The 21,578-nt window shown below is 39.5% G+C and overlaps 1 protein-coding gene across 4 annotated transcripts in view; it reads right to left on the bottom strand.

Annotated features, from left to right (window-relative positions):
• The window catches only part of celsr2 (cadherin, EGF LAG seven-pass G-type receptor 2), a 303,561-nt gene that overhangs the window by 134,425 nt on the left and 147,558 nt on the right, over positions 1-21,578 (bottom strand). For all 4 annotated transcript variants that reach the window (XM_048553018.2, XM_048553017.2, XM_048553019.2 and 1 more), the window contains exon 3: positions 16,188-16,410. In XM_048553018.2, the coding sequence (XP_048408975.1) occupies positions 16,188-16,410 (223 nt within the window). The remainder of the gene's footprint in view (positions 1-16,187; positions 16,411-21,578) is intronic.

The following is a 21,578-nucleotide window of genomic DNA, read 5'->3' as shown; positions in this document are numbered from 1 at the left end:
CACTGTTGGTGTATCGACTGTTGGAGTATCTATCAGTGGGAGGCTGCTCAGGGCATCCGCATTAGCCACTTGGCTTCCTGGACGGTGTTATAACTTGTACTTGTACATGCTGAGAATGGGGGACCAATATTGAATTCTACTGGAAGCTACAGGCAGCACTGCATTGTCTTCCTTCAGTCACCCTAGCAGGGGTCTGTGATATGTTACTATGACAAATTCTCATCCATGAAGGTATTGGTGGAACTTCCTCACACCAAAGATGACCACCAAACCTTCCTTCTCTATCTGGCATCAACCAAAGTCCAGGAAACAAATGCTATTGGGCCATCAGTACGTCAACACTACCCTGATACCATATGGGGAGGCATCGCATGTCAGCGCTACATCTCACTTCAGATCGTAGTGGGCCAACACCTTAGATGATAACTGCTTTTTCACTTCCCAAAAGACTACTACTTGGCTACATGGCCATTTCTAAGGATGACCCTTTTTCAATAGCAAGTGTAAGGGTGTCAAGATGGAGACCAGGTTATGTATGAATTTCCTCTAGTAACTCATTAACCCAAGGAAAGACCTAAGCTCCAGTACAGACATGGGATCCTGGGGTCCTTTGGTTGTCCTCACTTCTCTTCCAACAGGCGTAATGAGTTTTGTAGACTCTGTAACCCAAGTAGGTTTCTTGGGGCACCTGCCTTGTCTGGGAGAATTATTTAAGCACTATGTCCAAGTTTTCTTAATTTTTTTTACAATGTTAATCTTGTTATTGTTGCTCCTGCTCTGTGCGCCTCCTGTGCAGTGTAACCTGAATGCCAAACATCAGTATGTCCTTGCTTACTGTGATTTTTCTGTACTGCTCAGAAACAAAGCTTTTCACTGAATTTAGGTACACTTGACTACAATGAATCAAATTTTGCCAGTTATTACTGCATCATCCAGATGAATGACAACAGGGACTATCAAAGGGGTCGCCCTTTTAAAATGTTCTCCATGGCCCACTGGAAAAGTGTGCAGGCTGATGATACCCCAAATGGCAGCCTTGTATATTGATATAATCCTTATGGGTGTTAATTGTAGTGTACTTCTGGAACTCCTCATCCAGTCGTAATTGCAGGTAGGCATGGCTAATGTCTATCTTCGTAAAGGACAGCCCCTCACAGACATTGCATATAAGTCCTCCAAGCCAGTGATCAGGTATTTATCCAGCTGTGAGAAGCAGTTTACCATTTGCTTAAAATCCCCACAAAGGCAAACTGAGCCTTTGACAGGTGCTGCCTGTTCTGCAAACTGCGCCGGTTTGATGACCCCTTTGCTTACCAGCTTCCTGATGCCCACCTCTACTTTTTCCCACAAGGCAAATGGCACCAGGCAGGCTTTCAAAATCATGGAATTGCTTCCTTAATCAACATGTAAAGTAGCTTTGACCCCTTTGATAGTCCCTGTAAAGACTCCTGGGCATTTCACTAGGATTCTTTACTCAGAGAGTGGTAAGGGCGTGGAATGCCCTGCGTGCTAATGTAGTTAACTCAGCCACATCAGGGGCATTTAAACAGTCCTTGGATAAGCAGATGGATGATGGTGGGATAGTGTAGGGGGATGGGCTCAGATTAGTTCACAGGTCGGCGCAACATCGAGGGCCGAAGGGCCTGTTCTGCCCTGTACTGTTCTATGTTCTATTTCACTGAGGCAGCCATTTTCTAGTCAAAAAATGTTGAGCCAATCCAGGTGAATCTGTCTCAATGAATTCTGCCCCAATAGGCTTGGGCCTGAGACTTTTACTACCATCGTGGTAGCTGCACCAACTGCTTCTCAGAACCAAATTTGTATCCTTAATCTGCAACGGTCCCCCAGTGAATGTTCTCAGCCTAGCTGACGTCTTGAGCAAACTAGGCTAGAGTTCCAAGCAAATCTTGTTAAATACAGATTCTGCAACCACAGATACAGCAGCGCCAGTATCAACTCCATGGGAACTGGCTGACCATTTCACCAAACGATTGGATGTCGTAAGCAATTTAAATGTTTTGACCCACATTTGGGGGGGCATTTCCAGGGTGTACACTCTCCTGGGTAATGGTCCCACAAGACCATAAGATGTAGGAGCAGAAATTCGGCCATTTGGCCCATCCAGTCTGCTCTGCCATTCAATCATGGCTGATAATTTTCTCAGCCCCATTCTCTCACTTTTTGCCCATAACCTTTGATCCCCTTGACAATCAAGAACCCATCTATCTCTGCCTTAAATATACTCAAAGACATGGCCTCCACAACTTTCTGTGGCATTTAATTCTAAAGATTCACCATTTTTTGGCTATAGAAATAACCTCTTATCTCTGTTCTAAAGGGTCTTTCCTTTACTTGAAAGCTGAGCCCTCAAGTCCTAATCTTGCCTGCCAAAGGAAACATCTTCCCAACATCCACTCTGTCCAGCCTTTCAGTATTCTGTAAGCTTCAATTGGATCCTCTGTCATCCTTCTCAACTCCACTCAGTATACACCCACAGTCCTCAAACATTGTTCATATGTTAAGCCTTTCATTCCTGGGATCATCCTTGTGAACCTAATCTGGAACTGCTCCAGGGCCAGTACATTCTTCCTGAGATATGGGACCTAAAATGCTCACAGTACTCTGACCAGACGGTTGTAAAGCCTCAGAATTACATCTCTGCTTTTACACCCTAGTCCTCTCAAAACAGATGCCAACATTGTATTTGCTTTCTTAAGTCTGGCTCAACCTGCAAGTACACCTTAAGAAAATCCCGGACCAGCACTCCCAAGACCTTTTGCGTTACAGATTTCTGAATTTTCTCCCCATTTAGAAAATAGTCTACACCTTTATTCTTCTGACCAAAGTGCAAGACCTCACACTTTCCCACATTGTATTCCATCTACCACTTCTTTGCCCACTCTCCTTATCTGTCTAAATCATTCTGCAGCCTCCCCAACTCCTCAACTCTACCTATCCTTCCACCTATCTTTGTGTCATCTGAAAAATTAGCTAGAATGCCCTCAGTTCCTACATCTAGATCATGACTGTATAAAATGAGAAGTTGCAGTCCCAACACTGACTCTCGTGGAACACAAGTAGTCACTAGCTTCCATCGTGAGAAAGGCCCTTTTATTCACACTTTATACTTTCTGACAGACAGCCAATCTTCTATCCATGCTAATGCCTTGCCTCTAACACCATGGGCCCTTATCTTACTCAGCAGCCTCCTGTGCGGTACCTTATTAAAGGCCTTCTGGAACTCCAGGTAGATAACATCCATTGGCTTTCCTTGGTCTAACCTATTCATTTACCTCTTCAAAGAATTCTAACAGATTTGTCAGACATGACCTCCCCTGATGAAACCTTGCTGAGCTTGTCCTATTTTATTATGCACTTCCAAGTATTCAGAAATTTGATCCTTCACAACGGACCCCGAAATCTTACCAACAACCAAGGTCAGGCTAATCAGTCTGTAATTTCCCATCTTTTGCCCTACTCCTTTTATAAACAGGGGATTACATTAGGAACAAAAACAAAGTTGCAGGAAAAGCTCAGCAGATCTGGCAGCATCTGTGAAGGAGAAAACAGTTAAAGTTTCGGGTCCTTTTCGGTGACCTTTCCTCAGAACATTAAGGATTCTCTAGTCCTCTGGGACCCTCCCTGACTCTAGTGATTCCTGGAAGATCACCACTAATGCCTCCACTATCTCTTCAGGAATCTCTTTCAGCACTCTGGGGTATCGTCCACCTGGTCCAGATGATTTATCCACCTTCAGACTTTACAGTCTTTCTAGCACCTTCTCCTTGTTGATGGCCACTGTACTCATCTCTGCACAATCCCTGACCCCATCCCATGAATCTCTTGAATTTTTAAGACATTACTTGTGTCTTCCACCATGAAGACTGATGTAAAATATTTGTTCAGTTCATCACTATTTCATTGTTCCCCACTACGAGCATCATTTCCTAGCTGCCCAAAGTCCACTTTGGCTTCTGTTTTGCCCTTTATATATTGAAAGAAACTCTGCAATCTTCTTTTGTATTACTGGTTGCTATCCTTATATTTAACCTTCTCCCTCCTTACTTTTTTAGTTGCCCTCTGTTGGTCTTTGTAGGCTTCCCACTGCCCCTTTGTCACATTTCTTGCTTTCTCTTTTGTTTTTATGCTGACCCTGACTTCCCTTGTCAGCCATGGATGCCTCATCCTCCCTTTAGAATTCTTCCTTTTCTTAGGGATGATTTTTTACTGTGTCTCTCAAATTATTCCCAGAAACCACTGCCTTTGCTGTTCCACTGTCTTTTCTGCTAGGCTCCTCTCCAGTCAATTCTGTCAGCTCCTCCCTCATGCCTCTGTAGTTGCCTTTATTCAACTTGTGCAGTAAACAGAGCCACTCAATAACTTACAGCTCTTCTCCCAATATTGTGGAAGGCATGTTGTGAAGTGCAAACACACTATAGTAATTTGAAATAAATCCACAAACTGCAGATGTGGAATCTGAAACAAGAACAGAAAAAACTGGGGAAACTCATCAGGTTTAGCAACATTTGTGGAGAGAAATCAGAGTCAACATTCTAGGTCCAATGACCCTTTTGTAAGAGCGCTAAACTGAAGGATGTATAAGTAAATCACTGTTTCCCTGGGAAATAGCATTTGGAGGTCTGGATGTGAGAAAATTGTGGAGCTGCGATTCATGCCAGTTACAAAATGCAGGCTATAGCTTTGGATAAAATGAGAGAAAATGAGAGGTAGACTGCAAATGGCCTAGGGCCAGAATATGAGTAGCAATAGGACACACAGATGAGGATCAAAGATTTTTCATATTTGCTAATTCCTTCACCATAATTCATGTACTGCAAGGGAACCGCACAAGTTACTAGCAAACATCATTTCCGTTAAGTTTGCCTTCTCTTTTGCTTTGGAAGTTTTGTGTTGTACTTGCAAATTAAGCTCACTGGATAGATTCTAAACAGCAAGTGTTAAATGGCTGGGCAGGAAGGTTGTGTTGATTTATTGCAATTCTGCTTCAAGATCACCTGGGATACCTTGCTGGCAACAAACAAACTCCAGTCAGACCACCTGACAGCTAGTCAGCAACAGTGTTTATCTGGTGTTAAGAACTGATAATCCTTCCCAGAAGAGTTGCTTATGTTATTTTGTTGGATCAAATATTTACACTGTGAGGAACTGATCAGACCTGCAGCTTTGTCGTTATCTTTGAATCTGTGCCACCGCGTAAAGAAAATACAAGTAGAATGAAGAACTGCAGGAATAACATCTCGCAACAACTGCCTCATTTAAAGGTGAAGGCACGAGACACAAGTGTCACAAGAAACATGAGCACACTGTCAACATTCTTACACAACTAGAAAACATAACAACAGATAGTGAATTATGTCACATCTATTTTTAAGCCTGCATTCAGTGTTCTGTTAGCCCCAGGTAAACATTAATTACGTTTCAGTGACTCTGTGACTCTTAGGGGAATGCCTTAAAACAAAGGCCACACCACAATGCAATCTTGATATCCTTGACACATACTCCTTCTGAGCCTAGTTCTAATTGATCTATGTAATCTTCCCATTTTTTTTCCCCTGATTCCAGTGTGCCTTTCTTTCAGGTCAGAATGAACTGCCACTGAATTCCTTGCTGCCTGATTTGTGAATGGTATTGATCCCAATTGTTTGGTGGAGATCAGCTTTACACGGCAATATTTTACAACAAATCTTCATTAACAGTCCCTGTGCCTGCATTTGATTATAACCGTGGGCATTGTGATTACCAGGTGAATGAAGTGGCCTAGTCGGTGTCCTTATGACTTGTTTCAGGACAGCTTCTCTTCGAAATTGTTTCTCATGAGCAACTGTAGCACCATCTGTACTAAATATTTCAGTATTCAAATCCTGAAATTATGAAGACTGGCCACGCTAACAATGGCGCTAATAATAAGAACCAATCATAAAATCTGGTGTTGTTTATCTTTTAGTAACATTTTCTACCTCTACTCTAGGTTGTAAGATCAACCCATCTCTATGCCTTGATCTTTATGTTCGTATGCTCTTATCAATCAAGATTTGTTTCTTTTTACTGTGTTAGTCCCTTTATCTTAATCTTTAAGATTTTTTATCTTAAAACTGCCGCAACATATTTTAAGTAAATTGCATGTATCACATTTTTATGAAAGCAAATTTGTGTTGAGTATGCCTCTTCTTTGGAACAGAAAGGCTAATTTCTCTCTCTAAGCCATACCTGCTGCATATTTCCAGCACACTCCATTTCCTCTGCATGCACCATCTGTCTGTACATGATGTTACAATACTTCTGTCATCTTGCAATCTCTAGATTCGTTCTTGTTGTTTACCATATTCTTCAACTTGGTAAGTTCAGTGACATAAAACTCATACTTTTGCTCCTATGTTCAAATGTATTTTTATCAATGGAAAACAAACAAGGTCACAGTGTGACATACCAGGCAGTTCACCACCTCTAATATAATAAAAAACTCTGCTTTCTGCTCTTTTATCTGTTCTGTGGCCATGAAGTTAAGTTCTTTGTACTACCAGAACCCTCAATAATGCACGGTCCGTTCAAAATATCTCCTGAAACAACTCTCATTGTATTCTCTTCTAAATTCAATTCAGTTAAACACCTTTTACAAGTCAATTACCCTTTTGGCATAATATCAGTAACGGACTCTGAAAAGATAACCAAACGAGTGGTGGGTATCCCAACTCAACTGTGGCCATGACACTTTGAGTTGTATCCAAACTTCTAACATCAAATTTAATTTGTGTCATTTCAATTGGTGTTATTTTTATTCAATGAAATTCTAAGCAGCAGAAGTGAAGCAAAATCTTTCATTCAGAACTATAAAATGATGGTTCTTATACAGTACACTGATTAAATCCATTTAATTATTTTTGTTGATTCTGATGAAATATCAGCGACTTGAAACATTCATTCTGTTTCTCTCTCCACAGATACTGGCCAATCTGCTGAGTATTTTCAGCATTCTAAGTTGACATGTCAAATTTCTAGCATTTGTAGCAAGGTTTTGAATATATTTTTGTTGTCAGCCATTGTAAGCAGCAAAAATCCAGCTAATAATTCAGACTTGTATCTGTGTTTTTCTTTTATAAATACTTGCAGGTAAATTACACCAGTGAAACTCCGATAAAGCAAAATGACAAACAAGTGCTCAATCCTTCTTACTCACCCAATTACACTTTTTGCTATTTAGTTGGAGCCATTTTGAATGGATTAGCTTCTCCATTAAAACAGTGATAAAGGAAATTTATGGTGAGCACGTTAAGCACTGATGTGACGTTATCAACAGGAGAAACTTCTACACTGTCAGATTTTACTGTTAACAGTAATGCAGAAAGGAGAAACTACTTACATTGAAAAGAGAATGAGAGATTAGAGGTTTTGGATAACCTAACATTTAGTCAGCCATATACACAAATCACTAAAACTTAGTGCATGGCTACAGAAAGTAATCAGAAAAGACTAATGGAATTGTTAATGTATATGACAAGGGAGTTGAAATACAATAAAACAAAGCAGTGTTGCTTCAGCTCTACAGCATCATATCTAGACAGCATCTGAATTACTGCATTCAGTTTAGGTTCCAGCACTGAAGGATGTACTGGTTTGGAAGGAGTGTCAAACAGACATACAGGAATGATACTCGGGTTTGAAAGGCTAAATTATGAGAACAGAGGCATCACACAGACTTTGAATGCTATGTCAATTGAAACTTCCAAGCAAAGAGTTATAGATTTTCCTTTGGGATATTTGGGATATGGAGTAAGGCAGGTAAATGGAATTGAGCTATGAATGAGGAGGAACAAAATGAATTGTGGGCAGGGTGAAGGGGCTAAATGGCCTACACTTGTTTTGATGACATGTTATCCATAAAGATTTTTAGATGAAAAAGTACAATAAGTAGTTGATTCTGGATGACTCACATTAATGTTCACATGTTGTAATTGTAATCCGTATAGATTTTAGTTCAGTTTTCCATTTAAAATGAAATATGTGAAGAAGGATGAGAGGTGACTTGATAGAGGTGTACAAGATGATGACAGGCAAAGATAGATTGAATAGCCAGAGACATTTTCCCAGGGCGGAAATTACTGTTATGAGGGGGCATAATTTTAAGGTGATTGGAGGAAGGTATAGGGGAGATGTCAGAGGTAGGTTCTTTACACAGAGAGCAGTGGGTGCGTGGAATGCGCTGCTGGCAGTGGTAGTGGAGTCAGACACATTAGGGACATTTAAGCAACTCTTGGATAGGCACATGAATGAAAGTAAAATGCAGGATATGCAGGGTAGTTTGATCTTAGAGTAGGATAATAGTTCGGCCCAACATCATGGGGTGAGGGGCCCGTATACCATGTTGTACTGTTCTATGTTCCATATTCTATGCCAAATATAACATTTCTTGTGGAATCATAGAATAGCACATTACAATAGGAGACTGTATGGCCCATCAAATATGTGCCTGTTCTTTTGAAGATCTTCACCTAATCATACTTATTGCTTTTACACGGCTGCTATTGAATGCACAGATGATACACAGGATTACCAACTGTCCTTCTGCCTGTGATTTGCAGAAACTTAGAAAGTAGTGGTTGAATGTGTAACAAGACTATAAAATATTAACAATCAGAAAATGTGGTACTTGAAATGAACAAAAATTCAAGTACGGCATTTTTTTAATTTCCAAATTATGAATAATGGCTCTGCAGGATCTGTAATGCTCTCAGTTCGTTTCAGATTTAAAAGCACCACGATCAATGACTGCTCTTCACTTATGCATGAAGTGCATTTAACTGAAGAGCATGGTGGTCATCACAGAGCATAGTTTCTGATGTTCAGCAGTCAGCTTTACAAGCCAAATGTTAACATCTGATGAGTACGCTTCCTTATTGTAAGTATGCATGTTAAACACCTCTCTCCACCACATACCGGAGAACTTAATTGTTTTTGAATACAAGAGGAATACTAGAGAAAGTTTTTTTGTGGTACCCTGTGACTTCAAATTATGTTATCCCTCAGCTTCCCGAGTTTCCCTACCACGCACAACATACGGAGTTAATGTTATCTTACTTTAGATTTTACCTTATTACAAATTCCCTGACATGCATAACAGCTATTATGAGCCGCACATCTAGGCAAGCTAAAATAATAAAATGTGGGGCTGGATGAACACAGCAGGCCAAGCCTCACATTTTATTATCTTGGAATCTCCAGCATCTGCAGTTCCCATTATCTCTAGGCAAGCTAAATGCTAATGCGCATTCTGATGAATAGTCACAACCTGAAATGTTAACTCTGTTCCTCTCTCTACAGATAAGCCGAGACCTGATGTGCATTTCCAGCATTTTCTGCATTTATTTAAATCGTATTTATTCAGATATATCAAGTTTCAGGGAACTTTTAATATTCTTGATTATCATATACTGGAGTCATCCCGACTACAATAACTATGTACATGATCATTATACAGCAAGATAAAAGAAATGACAGAACGGCACCAATGCAAATATGTAAGTACACAATATATGCAATTAAAGCTATTTTATGATTCAAAATTGTCAGGTTGTAATATTGTCTACTGAGTGATGAGTAGACTATACAACTGTTCACATAAAATCCATTATGCACTTGCAACATAATGGAGTACCCTTAAGGGATACCTTTTAAACAGCCTTGCAGCAATTAAAGTTAATCTCTTTGAATCAAAAATCTCAGAGTTATGTTTGCAGTCAGCCCAAAAAAGACTATACTTCAAGCACATTTCCCACTGCAGTCAAACAGTGCCTTTGCTCTGAAATTAGGAATCAGTGGCATCAATCATATTTCTTGTGACACCAGATCCACTGCTCTTTAACAAATCATAAAATCTGATATGTGTAGTACAAGGTGTCAATTGAAGTAACTGGCGTCATCACCAGCCCTTTGAAAAAGATACAATTTATTTTGGGATAAAGAAAAATCACTGTGCTAACTAGGTTCAAGCAGTTTTCACACTGTGTTCCTACATTTCATCTCTAAATTTGAGTGCGTACATTGTGACTATAATACATTGTGCACTGAGAGGTGACGTTATTGAGGTTTATAAAATCATTAGGGGCATGGATAAAGTGAATAGCCAAGGTCTCCTTCCTAGGGTGGTGGAGTCCAAAACTAGAAGTTACAGCTTTAAGATGAGAGGGAAGAGAGATTTAAAAAGAACCTGAGGGGAAAATTTTCACTCAGAGTGAAACGAACTGCCTGAGGAAATGGTGGAGGCAGATAGAATTACAACATTTAAAAGGCATTTGGTGGGTTTATAGTAGGAAAGACCATGCTGTATGGCTCTATGACTCTAGATTTTGATTTAGTTTTCCATATAAAAGTGAAACATGCGAAATATTTTAAGACTTCTTATGGAATCACAGCATAATGCATCACAGTAGGAGGCCTCGTGGTCCGACAAGCATATGCCTGCTCTTTAGAAAAGCAATTCAGGTAATCTCTTCACCTATTTCTACTTAATCCTTCGTGGAGACTGCTATTGAATTTGCCATTCTAGTAAGCAGTGCATTCCTATCCTTATCATTCAAATAACACAAAACTGGAGACAAACTCTGTGCCACTTCAGCTATTAACTATACCACCCTTTCCTCATTGTTATCTCAGAAAAGTTCAATCAAAGTACTTAAACATGATTTTCTCTGAATATATCTCAACTGACTATCCTTCACTAGACCATGCAAGTCCAAGTGGCTGTTGATTTCCTTTTGAGTTGTTGTTTCTAACAGATTTCCCACCTGAAATGTTAAACTGATTGTACTGAAATTGCTACAAGTATCTTGCATCCCATTTTTGACCAAGGGCGCTACATTTGCATTTCTCCATTCCTTAAGCGCTACCACAAAAGAGGATAGGGCGATTGTTACCATTACCTCCTCAATGTCCATCCCTACTTCCCTCGGTATCCTCGAATACATCCCCTCTGGATTAGGTGAGTCGCCCACTCTAAGAGTTGGTAGCCTTTCCAGAGCCTCCTTCTCAACTAATTTTGATTTTATCCAGTATTGCAGCAACCTCCTTGTTTAACAGAGCTTTGGCAGAATCATCTTGCTTAACAAACACTACTGTGAAGTATTCATGTTGTATCCCAGCCATGTGATCTGCCATGGCAAACAGACCTCCAATTTGGTTCCAAGTCATCTCACCATTCCTTACAACACTCTTTGCTGCTAATAACCCTATGGGTGACCTTTAATGTGCATTTTATGCTCACCATCAATCTTTTGTTGTATTGTAGCTTTACCCTTCATATTTCCTCATTCATTTCTTTGTACAATTTATACTTTGCATTCTTTATGCCTTGTGAGGACTGAGTAGCAATGGTTTACATGCAGTTTGTATTTGAAATCCTAGTGGAGTGTCATTCCCTTAATTTCATAGCACATCATGAAACAGCAAATATGAACAATGACTGTAGTAGAGACAGCAGCACTCTATACAAAACTTGTACTACTTGCTCAGGGAAACTTCTACTAGTACCAGGTAACCCACAGTGTACAATATTGCCAAATATAAGAGAAAATGCTTAGAGGGCTCAAAACAAAAAGCAGAGGTATTAAAATTTAAGTAAATGCTACTTCAGATTTTTCTCTCCACATTAGTATTACCTTGACAAATTTCGAAAATGGAAAAGAGACGACTCCCCAGTAATGAGAATTATTCTTATGAATAGACTAATCACCAACACTGTGAATCACAGGTAACAGCCACGTTACACACTCAGACTCTGAGAGTTTACAACACTGTGCAGCAATTCAAACTTCACAATGATTACAAGACTGTCAAATCACCCAGCAGGGAAATTCCATGCAAACCTAATAACTGGCACAAGGTATAAAATAATCATTACAAAAGCAGCTGCTGGAGCCTTCAGGCTTACAATACCACCATCAAACAAACACCATAGAGTCAAAACACCACGGCATCAAAACATTACGACTTCAAAACCCACCAGCAAACATAGTATTGTCAAGTGCCAGAATCATAGAATGTTCACAGCACAGAAGGATGTCATTTGACCTGTGTCTGTGCCAGCTCTTGGCAAAAGGAAGTAACTAATGACACTGCCTGGCTTTTCACTACACACCTTGCTTTCAGGTGCTTATCCAATTCCATTTTTAATGCCCCTTCTGTATGTGCCTTTACCTCATACTCTTACAGTACATTTCAGACTCTAACAGCTCAGTCTGAAAAAAATATACTTCTTTATGTCTCTCAAGATTCTCTGTAATTACCTTAAATGGATGCTCTCTACTTGTCAAGCCTTCTGCAAGTGGAACCAGTTTCTCTGCCAAGGTCCTTTGTTGTTTTGAGCACTTTTATTAACTGTCTTCGCTTTCAAGGAAAATTCATTGTGGATGGTTCCTCATCCCTAAAACAATTTTTATCAGTATTTTATGCACCATCTCTAAATCAATTACACCTTTCCTAAAATGCAACACTCAGAATTGAACTCACAGTGTTGGAATTTTCCACAGCGATTGTGACCCTGGTTGTGGGGAAAACAGGAGTCCTGATCCCACAATGAACAGAAGACAAACTAGGAGGTATTTTCCCCAAAGGTGATCCACCAAGGTTTTCTTTCTTTGTTCTTTCATAGGATGTGGGTGTCACTAACAAGGCCAGCAGTTTTTTTTAATTCATTCCAGCATCTATTGCTGATCACTAAGCGCCCTTGTGAAAGTGGTGATGAGCTGTTTCTGGAACCACTGCACTCTATTTCATACACATAGAAGTACGACACTTCTAGGAAGGGAGTTCTTGAAATGCTGACCCAATGACACAAAAGGAACAACAAGTATTGTTCCAAGTCAGGATGATGTGTGCCTGACAGAGGAATGAGAAGGTGCTGGTGTTCCTATGTACCTGCTGCCTTTATTCTTCAAGATGATGGTGATCATCAGTTTCAAAGGTGCCGTCAAAGGTGCTTTGGTAAATTCTTGCAACATAGCTTGGAGATGGCACGCACTGCTGCTGCTGTGCATCAGTGATGGGGTCAGTGAATATTTGTGGATGTGGTGCAAATCAAGTAATTTGCTTTGTCTTCATTAGTCAAACTTTCTCTGCTTTGTTGGAGATGTAGTTGCCCAAGCAAGTCAGGATTATTCCATTACACTCCTCACTTGTGCCTTAGATGACAGGAAGGTTTTGGAGAGTCAGGAGCTGAATTACTTGCTACAGAATACCTAGACCCTAATCTGCACCTTGTGACGGTGGAGTGATTGAATACTTTTAAGGAGTTAGATTGATTTGCTTGTTAGCCAAGAATCTAAGGGGATAGAGGCAGACAACAACATGGAATTGACCACAAGTAGATCAGTGATGATCTTACTGAATGATGCAACAGGTTTGAAGGGCTGAAAGGTCTGCTCCTATCCCAATTCAAATGTTTTCAAACAGTGAAGTTGAAATAACCCTATTGGGGCCAATATCCATCACCAACTCACCGTTTATAATACACACAAACCGTCCTTGAATTTAGTACTGCCTCATTCACAGTCAGCTACCAGAGTGTCAGCATCATTAACATTCCCCTTTTTATATGTCAGCAAGGCCTCCTTGATTGGACCATATTAACAGCTCCAACCAAAAAATTCATACTCTATGACATCCAGCTGGCTGACCTCATCACAATCACTGCAGAAATCACTCTACAAACCTCACAGCTAAATAGGTTACAAAAGAAAAAAGAATATTATAAAAATAATAAATGCAGAGAAACAAAGCCAAGAGGAAGGCAGGAAAGAGAAAGTATGAAACAGGAAATATTAATGCACTAATTCTATTGGCTTTCACCTGAGGCCAATATGGCATTTTTTCTTGTGCAGGTTTCTATTCCTAGAGTGAATTGATACCTCAGGTGCATTGATAGAACAATCTCAAGAGAGAAGAGAGCTTTGCAGGCCTAAAAAACACTGTACCTCAAGAGAACTCTTTCAAAACACACACCTTCTAACAAATCAACATGGTGGTTCTAGGCTTCTGGATTACATAAACATATTCTGCAAAAGAGAGACACGCTGCTGACTTAATAATAAAGTGTGAAGCTGGATGAACACAGCAGGCCAAGCAACATCTCAGGAGCACAAATAGACCTTCTCTGATGAAGGGTCTAGGCCCGAAACGTCAGCTTTTGTGCTCCTGAAATGCTGCTTGGCCTGCTGTGTTCATCCAGTTTCACACTTTATTATCTTGGATTCTCCAGCATCTGCAGTTCCCATTATCTCTCCACGCTGCTGACAGTTTTGTTTCATACTCGTCAGGAAAAACATAAGGAATATGATCAGGCTTTGCTCCCTTTTTTGAATTACCTGGAGCACAGTGTGAGGGTTGTTTGGTGGAGGCCAATAGCACTGCATTGTTCTCTCAACAGCAACATCTCAACTAGGCCCGAAACGTCAGCTTTTGTGCTCCTAAGATGCTGCTTGGCTTGTTGTGTTCATCCAGCTCCACACTTTGTTAACATCTCAACTACTGATAGTTGACCTGCCACTGAAATATTAATTGTTGTGGTCACTTGTACTTTGACATCTTGTGTTCTGATGAATGGAAGATGAAATCTACAACAACATATCTTTCTTTCCTTCCATCAATGTTCAAGTTCTGTGCTCCCAAGTAACAAAACTGTCTTCATTCTTTCCAATACAAAACAAGGTGGACTCACACTATGAGGTTTTATCACTGACAGGAACATAAAACAATAAGTCATATTACAGACAAAATGAAATGTATGTAGCATCAGCACACTTGGGTATTTTTGTCTTTCTTCACAGTCCCATAGACCTGTCAATGTTGGGGACGTGCTAAGTGTTAAATTTATCAAAAGCAAGAATAATGCAGATTGCAAATTCACTTAAACTCAGCTTATTTTCACAGATGGTATTTATCAAAATGGGTTAAACTATCAAACCAAAACAGCTGACTGTCATTCCTAATGAGGAAGATTTGCCAAATATGGCTGACTGCAGTACCTCTGGGATACTCATTATATTATTAGCACTGCAGTTAATCAACACTTTCATTGAATCCCCACAGTGCAGAAAAAGGCCATCTACGCTGACCTTCGAAAGAGCATTCCACCCCATCCCTGTAACCAGATGGGTTTACCATGGCCAAAACCATCTTATTTGCACATCTTAGGACTGTGGGAGCACCCAGAGAAAACCTGCATAGACACATGGAGAACACACACATTCTACACGGACAGTTACCCAAAGCTGGAATTGAACCCAGATCTCCGGCCTGTGCTAAACATTGTGCCACCATGCCACCCCTGAGATACAGAAACATTCCCAACACTCATGAATTCTACAATATCCCATTTGGGTCCGCGATTTCAAAATGAGAAAAATGAAAATAAAATGTGTTACAAATTATTGGCAACAAAACAACCCAAAACCAATTTTCTGAAAAGCAACAAAAGCAGTTTTACAAATCTTTAAGACAAAAGTTATAGATGAATGAAAATTTGTCACTTGGATGTGAATCATCATGCCTGAATTAATCTGTCTTTACATTCCTATTTCAGCTACAATATTTGTCTCATTCATGCAATGGTTGCTATCTCATGAATGCAAAATTATTTTTCTGTGCAATCTATGTCCTTATGACCAAACTATGCCATTGGTACTGCTTATGCAATTACAGTTTTTGTTCCTCACTTCTCCTTTATACACAGACACATCATGAAGAATTGCCAACAGTCGACCAAATCACAAATCTAAACCTAGGCAAAAAGAAGCCTATCTAGAAACAGGCACACACATAGCTATTCCTGTACCCAAAGCAGTAGGCCTGAGAAACATGCAACATTGGACCCTCGGCTTCATTATTATGAAGTTGATGAGCTACAAAGAAGTGGTGCCTACTAGTATTTACATATTCCTGTTTTTAAAACTACATGGTAATTGGAATTTTTGCACTATCCTTAGTCTGCAGTGCTAGGATTGGTTCCAAAGGTTGAGCTGAAATCAGTTTACTTAGCACAGATTTGGATTTGACTCCATGACCATTCTGCTCAGTACTTCCAACTTTCATTCTGAACTGTGCATGCTGTAACTGGGAACAGGGAACAGTCAATGTACATGGCGGGGGAGGGAAGCAGGGCTCAGCAACTGACAACTTACGTGAGTGAGATGCTGAAGTGAAAACGTTGCCGCAATCCTTTGAAGGTGATGAATGACTGTGGAGGAAAGCTCCGAGTGGTCATTTCACAATATGGTTTCTCGTATTCCCCTGGCAGGCAGTCACACTTAAAACCTCCAACCAGCAAGTTTACACATGTCCCACCATTCCGACAAACTCCAGGAGAACAGCGGCCCGAGCGGGAATTCACTTCACAGTAATTACCTGAAGAACAAGACATTAGGTTAGCATTTTGCATGGGGTTCCAGTTTTAAATGAAAGTAAGAATGTGCAAATGCTGGAAACCTGGAGTAACATAAAAATGCTGGAAATAGTCAACAGGTCTGGCAGCATCTGTGGGAAGAAAAGCATAGTTTAATGATTCAGGTCAACAAGCTTTAATTGAAGGTCATAGACATGAAGTCTTAACTGTTTTTTCTCAGATTCAGAATCACAAATTCCACCTGGTTCGGTTTTAAATACTACATTTAAATTGCAGCGTGATAAAAATCAAAAACTTCTGGCCAGAATTACCGAACAGGAATAAGAAAGTTGGACAGCAAGTAGAATTAGCACAAGAATGGCAACCTGTCAACTGTTCATAGAGTAATATAGCGTGAAAACAGACTCTCTGGTCCAACTCATCCACGTCCACCTTGTTCCCAAACTAAACTAGTCCTGTTTGCCTGCATTTGGCCCATATCACTCCAAACTTTCGTATTAATGTACTTATCCGAATGTCCTTTAAATGTTGCAACTGCCTCTGGCAGTTCATTCCACACACAAGCCACCTCTGTGCGAACGAAGTTGCCCCTCATGTCCTTTTGAAAACTTTCTCATCTCATCTTTAAAATACACTCCATAGATTTGAACTCACCCACCCCAGTATAAGTCCCTTGTTATCCACTTGATGCCCTTCATGATTTTATAGACCTCTACATGGTCACCCCTCAACCTCCTACATTCCAGTGAAAAATGTCTGATCCTATCCAGTCTACTTGTTTTTAATTCGAACCCTTCATTCCCAGCAACATCTTGGTAGTTACTTTCGCAAACTTTGTCAATTTAGTAATATTCTTCTTACAGCAGAGCAACCAGAAGTACACACAGTACTCGAAAAGAGGCCTCATCGATGTCTCATACAACCTCAACATGAAGTCTCAACTCCTGTGCTCAAAGGTTTAGTTATGGCTTTATCGTTTTCCCTTTTGAAGCCAAATATCATCACTGTAATAAAACTTGCTAGCTTTTAACATTCTTTGACATAGCCTATCCAGACAAGATTACGTCCTCAATAGTTCAGTTCAATGACATAATAAGTAGCTGAAATAAAAAGAGCTGCAATAATTCATCATAATGAGAGTTGCATTATATTGAATTGACCTGGAAAATAAGCAAACATTCTGAGAGTTACCACTTCTGGTTATAATGTAGAGAACCATCATTACCAATGAACCAACTCTACCTCAGAGCCAGTAATATTTGAATATCAAATGAGAATTGGTTTGGATTTGATTGTGAGGCCCATTAGCATTAAAGAGACTGAAGAACTTAACAGATGAATGTCAACTGAAAGAAAAGATAGCAGGGGTGTTCTGAATAGAATTATGCTTCAGCAAGGAATAAATGGTGTGGGGTAGTGGAAAAACTCCATCTTGAAAGGGAAAAGAAGATGGGGTGGAATTTAGTTGCCTCTGTTGAGATGCTGTTGGTTAACATGTACCATAAGCCAAGCCAAACTTATGGTTTGATAGAGCAAGGGGGTAAAACTGTGTGAAACAGGAATCCATAGAATGGATTTCATGCTACAAAAAATGAATTGAGACCTATACAAATCCAATTAAGACTTGATTATGTTAACATTCTATTTCTGAAATCCTTCCAAGACAGCTCTTCACAACATGAGAAATATTCCCACCAGCAGCAAGGCTGTTAAACCTATTACAGAAACCAGGACATATGATTTCTAGTTCTGAAGAAAGGTCACCTGATCCGAAAAGTTAACTCTGAGTTTCTCATCACAGATGCTGCCAGACCTGCTGAGCTTTTCCAGCAATTTCTGCTTTTGTTGTTGATTTGATTTCTACAGCTTGTCAATAATAACAGTATTTTGATGCAGTACTTTTTCCTCTGTATAATAAAACTGGTCAATATTAAGTAATTTTAATAAAGCAGCATGAGGGCTTTTAATTTTTCAATGATTTCATCAGGAATAGATGAACAATTTGATTTGGTGCTTCAAATTTAAAGGAGTAATCATCACATGTAAAATGAACTCCTTTCAAAAGGAGACGTTAGTGATGGCTAAAATGGTGATTAAAATATTTAGCTGATGGAATAATTTTATTTATTGTGTCAGAGACTGGAAAGCTTTTCCAATTCCTTTGATTTAAGCGACTGGCACAGTCTTAATAAAATTCAATTTCGATACTGGCCTTCATTTGCTTTATACATTTGGGAAATTAGAGTTGCTCCCTGAGGAGATTCTCTGTAATAGCGGTAACAATCCCCACAAGCTGGCTCATACATGAAAGCACTCTTCAGGTACAACGTATGAGAGACCTGGGCAAATGTCCAAACAATTCTTTATATTGCTATATGATTCTGGGTTCAAGTGACATTGCAACTGTGGGCCGAAAATATGATAATAAATCACAAGGAACTTCTGTATTGTCTAGCAGTGGGTGTGACTGGCTAAAAAGAGCACAGTTGTTTAAAAACTCAAAACCTTGGTTCAGGTTTTTTCTCTAATGTGCACATTACCAGTAACTGAACAATAATTCAAAGAAGCTGTAGAATTTACCATCAAAGGTATTCCATACCCCATAATTCCCCACCCCACCCACAACTCCCAAGCCACTAAGCAAAGGACTCTTAACTGATGAATAAATCACATCAAAGAGCAAAAAGAAACAAAGGTCTCTGAGGTGCAATATTTCACAGACAGCCTCCTTCTGTTGTACCTACTGCAGAAGGAGCTCTTCCAGGAAAACAGCCTAAATCCGGATCATTTTACATATTTAGACAGGCAGCCATGGAAAGTTCCTGATATCAGTGGAACTACTGAGGGATGAATTCAGCTTGACAGAAAGGTCTGAACGTGGGTCATATATCTAACATTCAAGCAAAAGGTGTTGCATGTCTGGAGTGGTGGTGATTCAGGTTGCATCACTTGTACATCTTAAACATAACCTTGACAATAGCTCACCTCATAAGATCGCGACATTATACCTATACAGAAATCTCATAAAACTTTAATACTTTTGAAATCTGGAAGAACAGAATAACTTTTTTTTTTAAATTGGTTACTTTCTCTCCCTTGCAAAAGTGATGAATTGGACAAGACATCATCACATTTCCCAACTGGATGTCCCTCATTTGTGAGCTTCAACATTTTTGCAGTTGACAGTAATTCAACTGTGCAGTGCATCATGACCAAAGCCAATCCAGTCTTCATCAATATTAGTGTAGCTAAGTGTTACAACAGGTTGGTGCTCTGGCCTTTGTGCCTTTATCCATTTGACCATCAGGACACTTCTTATTTTGACAATTATTTTTTCCACAAATGATATCGGATAAATTTAACCGCTGCTGCCTTCTTGTTAAGGCTCTAACAATTAGAATATCTGTTAGCTCTGGCACAAAGGAAATATTAGACTATATACACTGAGACCTTACTGTGCACAAACTGATTGCCACGTTTTCTACAGTGCAATACACAGGCAGTCAATGTTGGTGCCAATTTTTCGCAACAAGTATCGTTGCAAACAGAATGAAGCAATAAGATTACCCATGCATAGAAGTACATCATGAGTTACTCAAAAAAAACTTTAGCATCAGCAGAGCCTCAATAGGTAGAACTCCTGCCTGTGATTCAACTGGTTCCATTTTCAGGACCAACTTCAGAGATTTGAGTAAAGAAAATCAAGTTTGACAGACCAGCTCAGCATAAAGTGTGTATTGTACAGTGGGAAGTTTTGAATTTCTGTTGAGACTTTAAACTGATGCCTCACCTGCCTTCTCAGGGTCTACTTTGAAGAACAGTAGGCAAATTATTTCAGATGTCCTGACCAATATTTGTTCGTCAATCAGCATTACTACGAAACAGATCACCTGGTCATCATCATATACTGGAGTTGTTGCAGAAAGGTTTACTGTATGTCATTTACTAAATTACAACAATGTCCACAAATAAAATGCATTGGTAGCACTTTGAAACGTCCTGAGGTCATGAAAGGCACTATATAACTGCAAGTCTTTCTTTACTTTGTAATCAAACAACTAAAAAGTTCTTACACTTATACAAGAATAGTCATGCTAAATTACTTTTCAGACACAACATCAAAACCATAACTGCTCCAAAACCAAAACCATTTACCCCAAATACTCCCTGATGAGCATTTCTCAAATTCTGCCCTCTTATGAATTTCTCATTTACTTTTTCTAATTTCATTGTAATTATAAATTCAAACTAAGTTGTTCTTGCCTTAGGGTTTTAATTATATAGTCTTGTCAATCCTGTCGGCATAAGGTATACCCACAATTTTATTCACAATTGTTTTTATGGTTATTAATTTGACTTATAATGAAGTTTCATATCCAACAGTTTAAATTATTTCCCTTACTTCCTTGATACAGAGCAGAGCTGCAGGAACAGGTCAGGTCAGGCAGCATCAGAGGAGTAGGAGAGGAGAGGTTTTGGTAAGGGTCTCGGCCTGAAACATTGATTCTCCCCCTCCTCTGATGCTGCCTGAACTGGTGTGTCCCTCCAGCTCCGCGCTGTATCAACTCTGACTCCAGCATCTGCAGTTCTTGCTATTTCCAATTCCCTTTGTTCCTGCATCACATGTATGGGATATGAATGTGCTCCTTTTTATACTTAACAAACTAAAATGTCAGTTTTCCAAAGTGTAGCTTCAAGGCAGCATGGATTGCGAGAGCCTGAGTAATAACGGTTTGTGGTGTTTATGGCAACCATAAAAGCTAAACAATGGGTGTAAAAACATTAATGATTGTCAAACACAGTAATACCACTGCTACTGCACAAATAAGTCTATTCAGACAGTCTCCCTAATCCCAAGTCACACAATGAGCTTTCATACAATGAAGGACTAATGATGTAGACAGTAATGGTTAAACTGTTTGATCACATTTGTCCAAAAACATCATACACAAACACAAAGTCAATAAATCATTGGTGTTATTGTAAATTTCAACATAGATCTTAACAGTTTGCAGACTGGGAATATTGTCACACAAAACAAACATTTTAAAACACTTAACTGGCAAATACAAAGCCAATTGGCATTGCACTTAACTAACACAATTCGCTCTTGGTAATTTACCAGTTGTTAAATCTGTTTACTCAGTAATGAAATGAAAATATTATAGAT

Source organism: Stegostoma tigrinum, chromosome 21 (genome assembly GCF_030684315.1).
Source record: "Stegostoma tigrinum isolate sSteTig4 chromosome 21, sSteTig4.hap1, whole genome shotgun sequence".
Lineage (NCBI taxonomy): Eukaryota > Metazoa > Chordata > Chondrichthyes > Orectolobiformes > Stegostomatidae > Stegostoma > Stegostoma tigrinum.
Note: the sequence above shows the minus strand (reverse complement) of the source record. Positions and strands in the feature narration are given on the sequence as shown.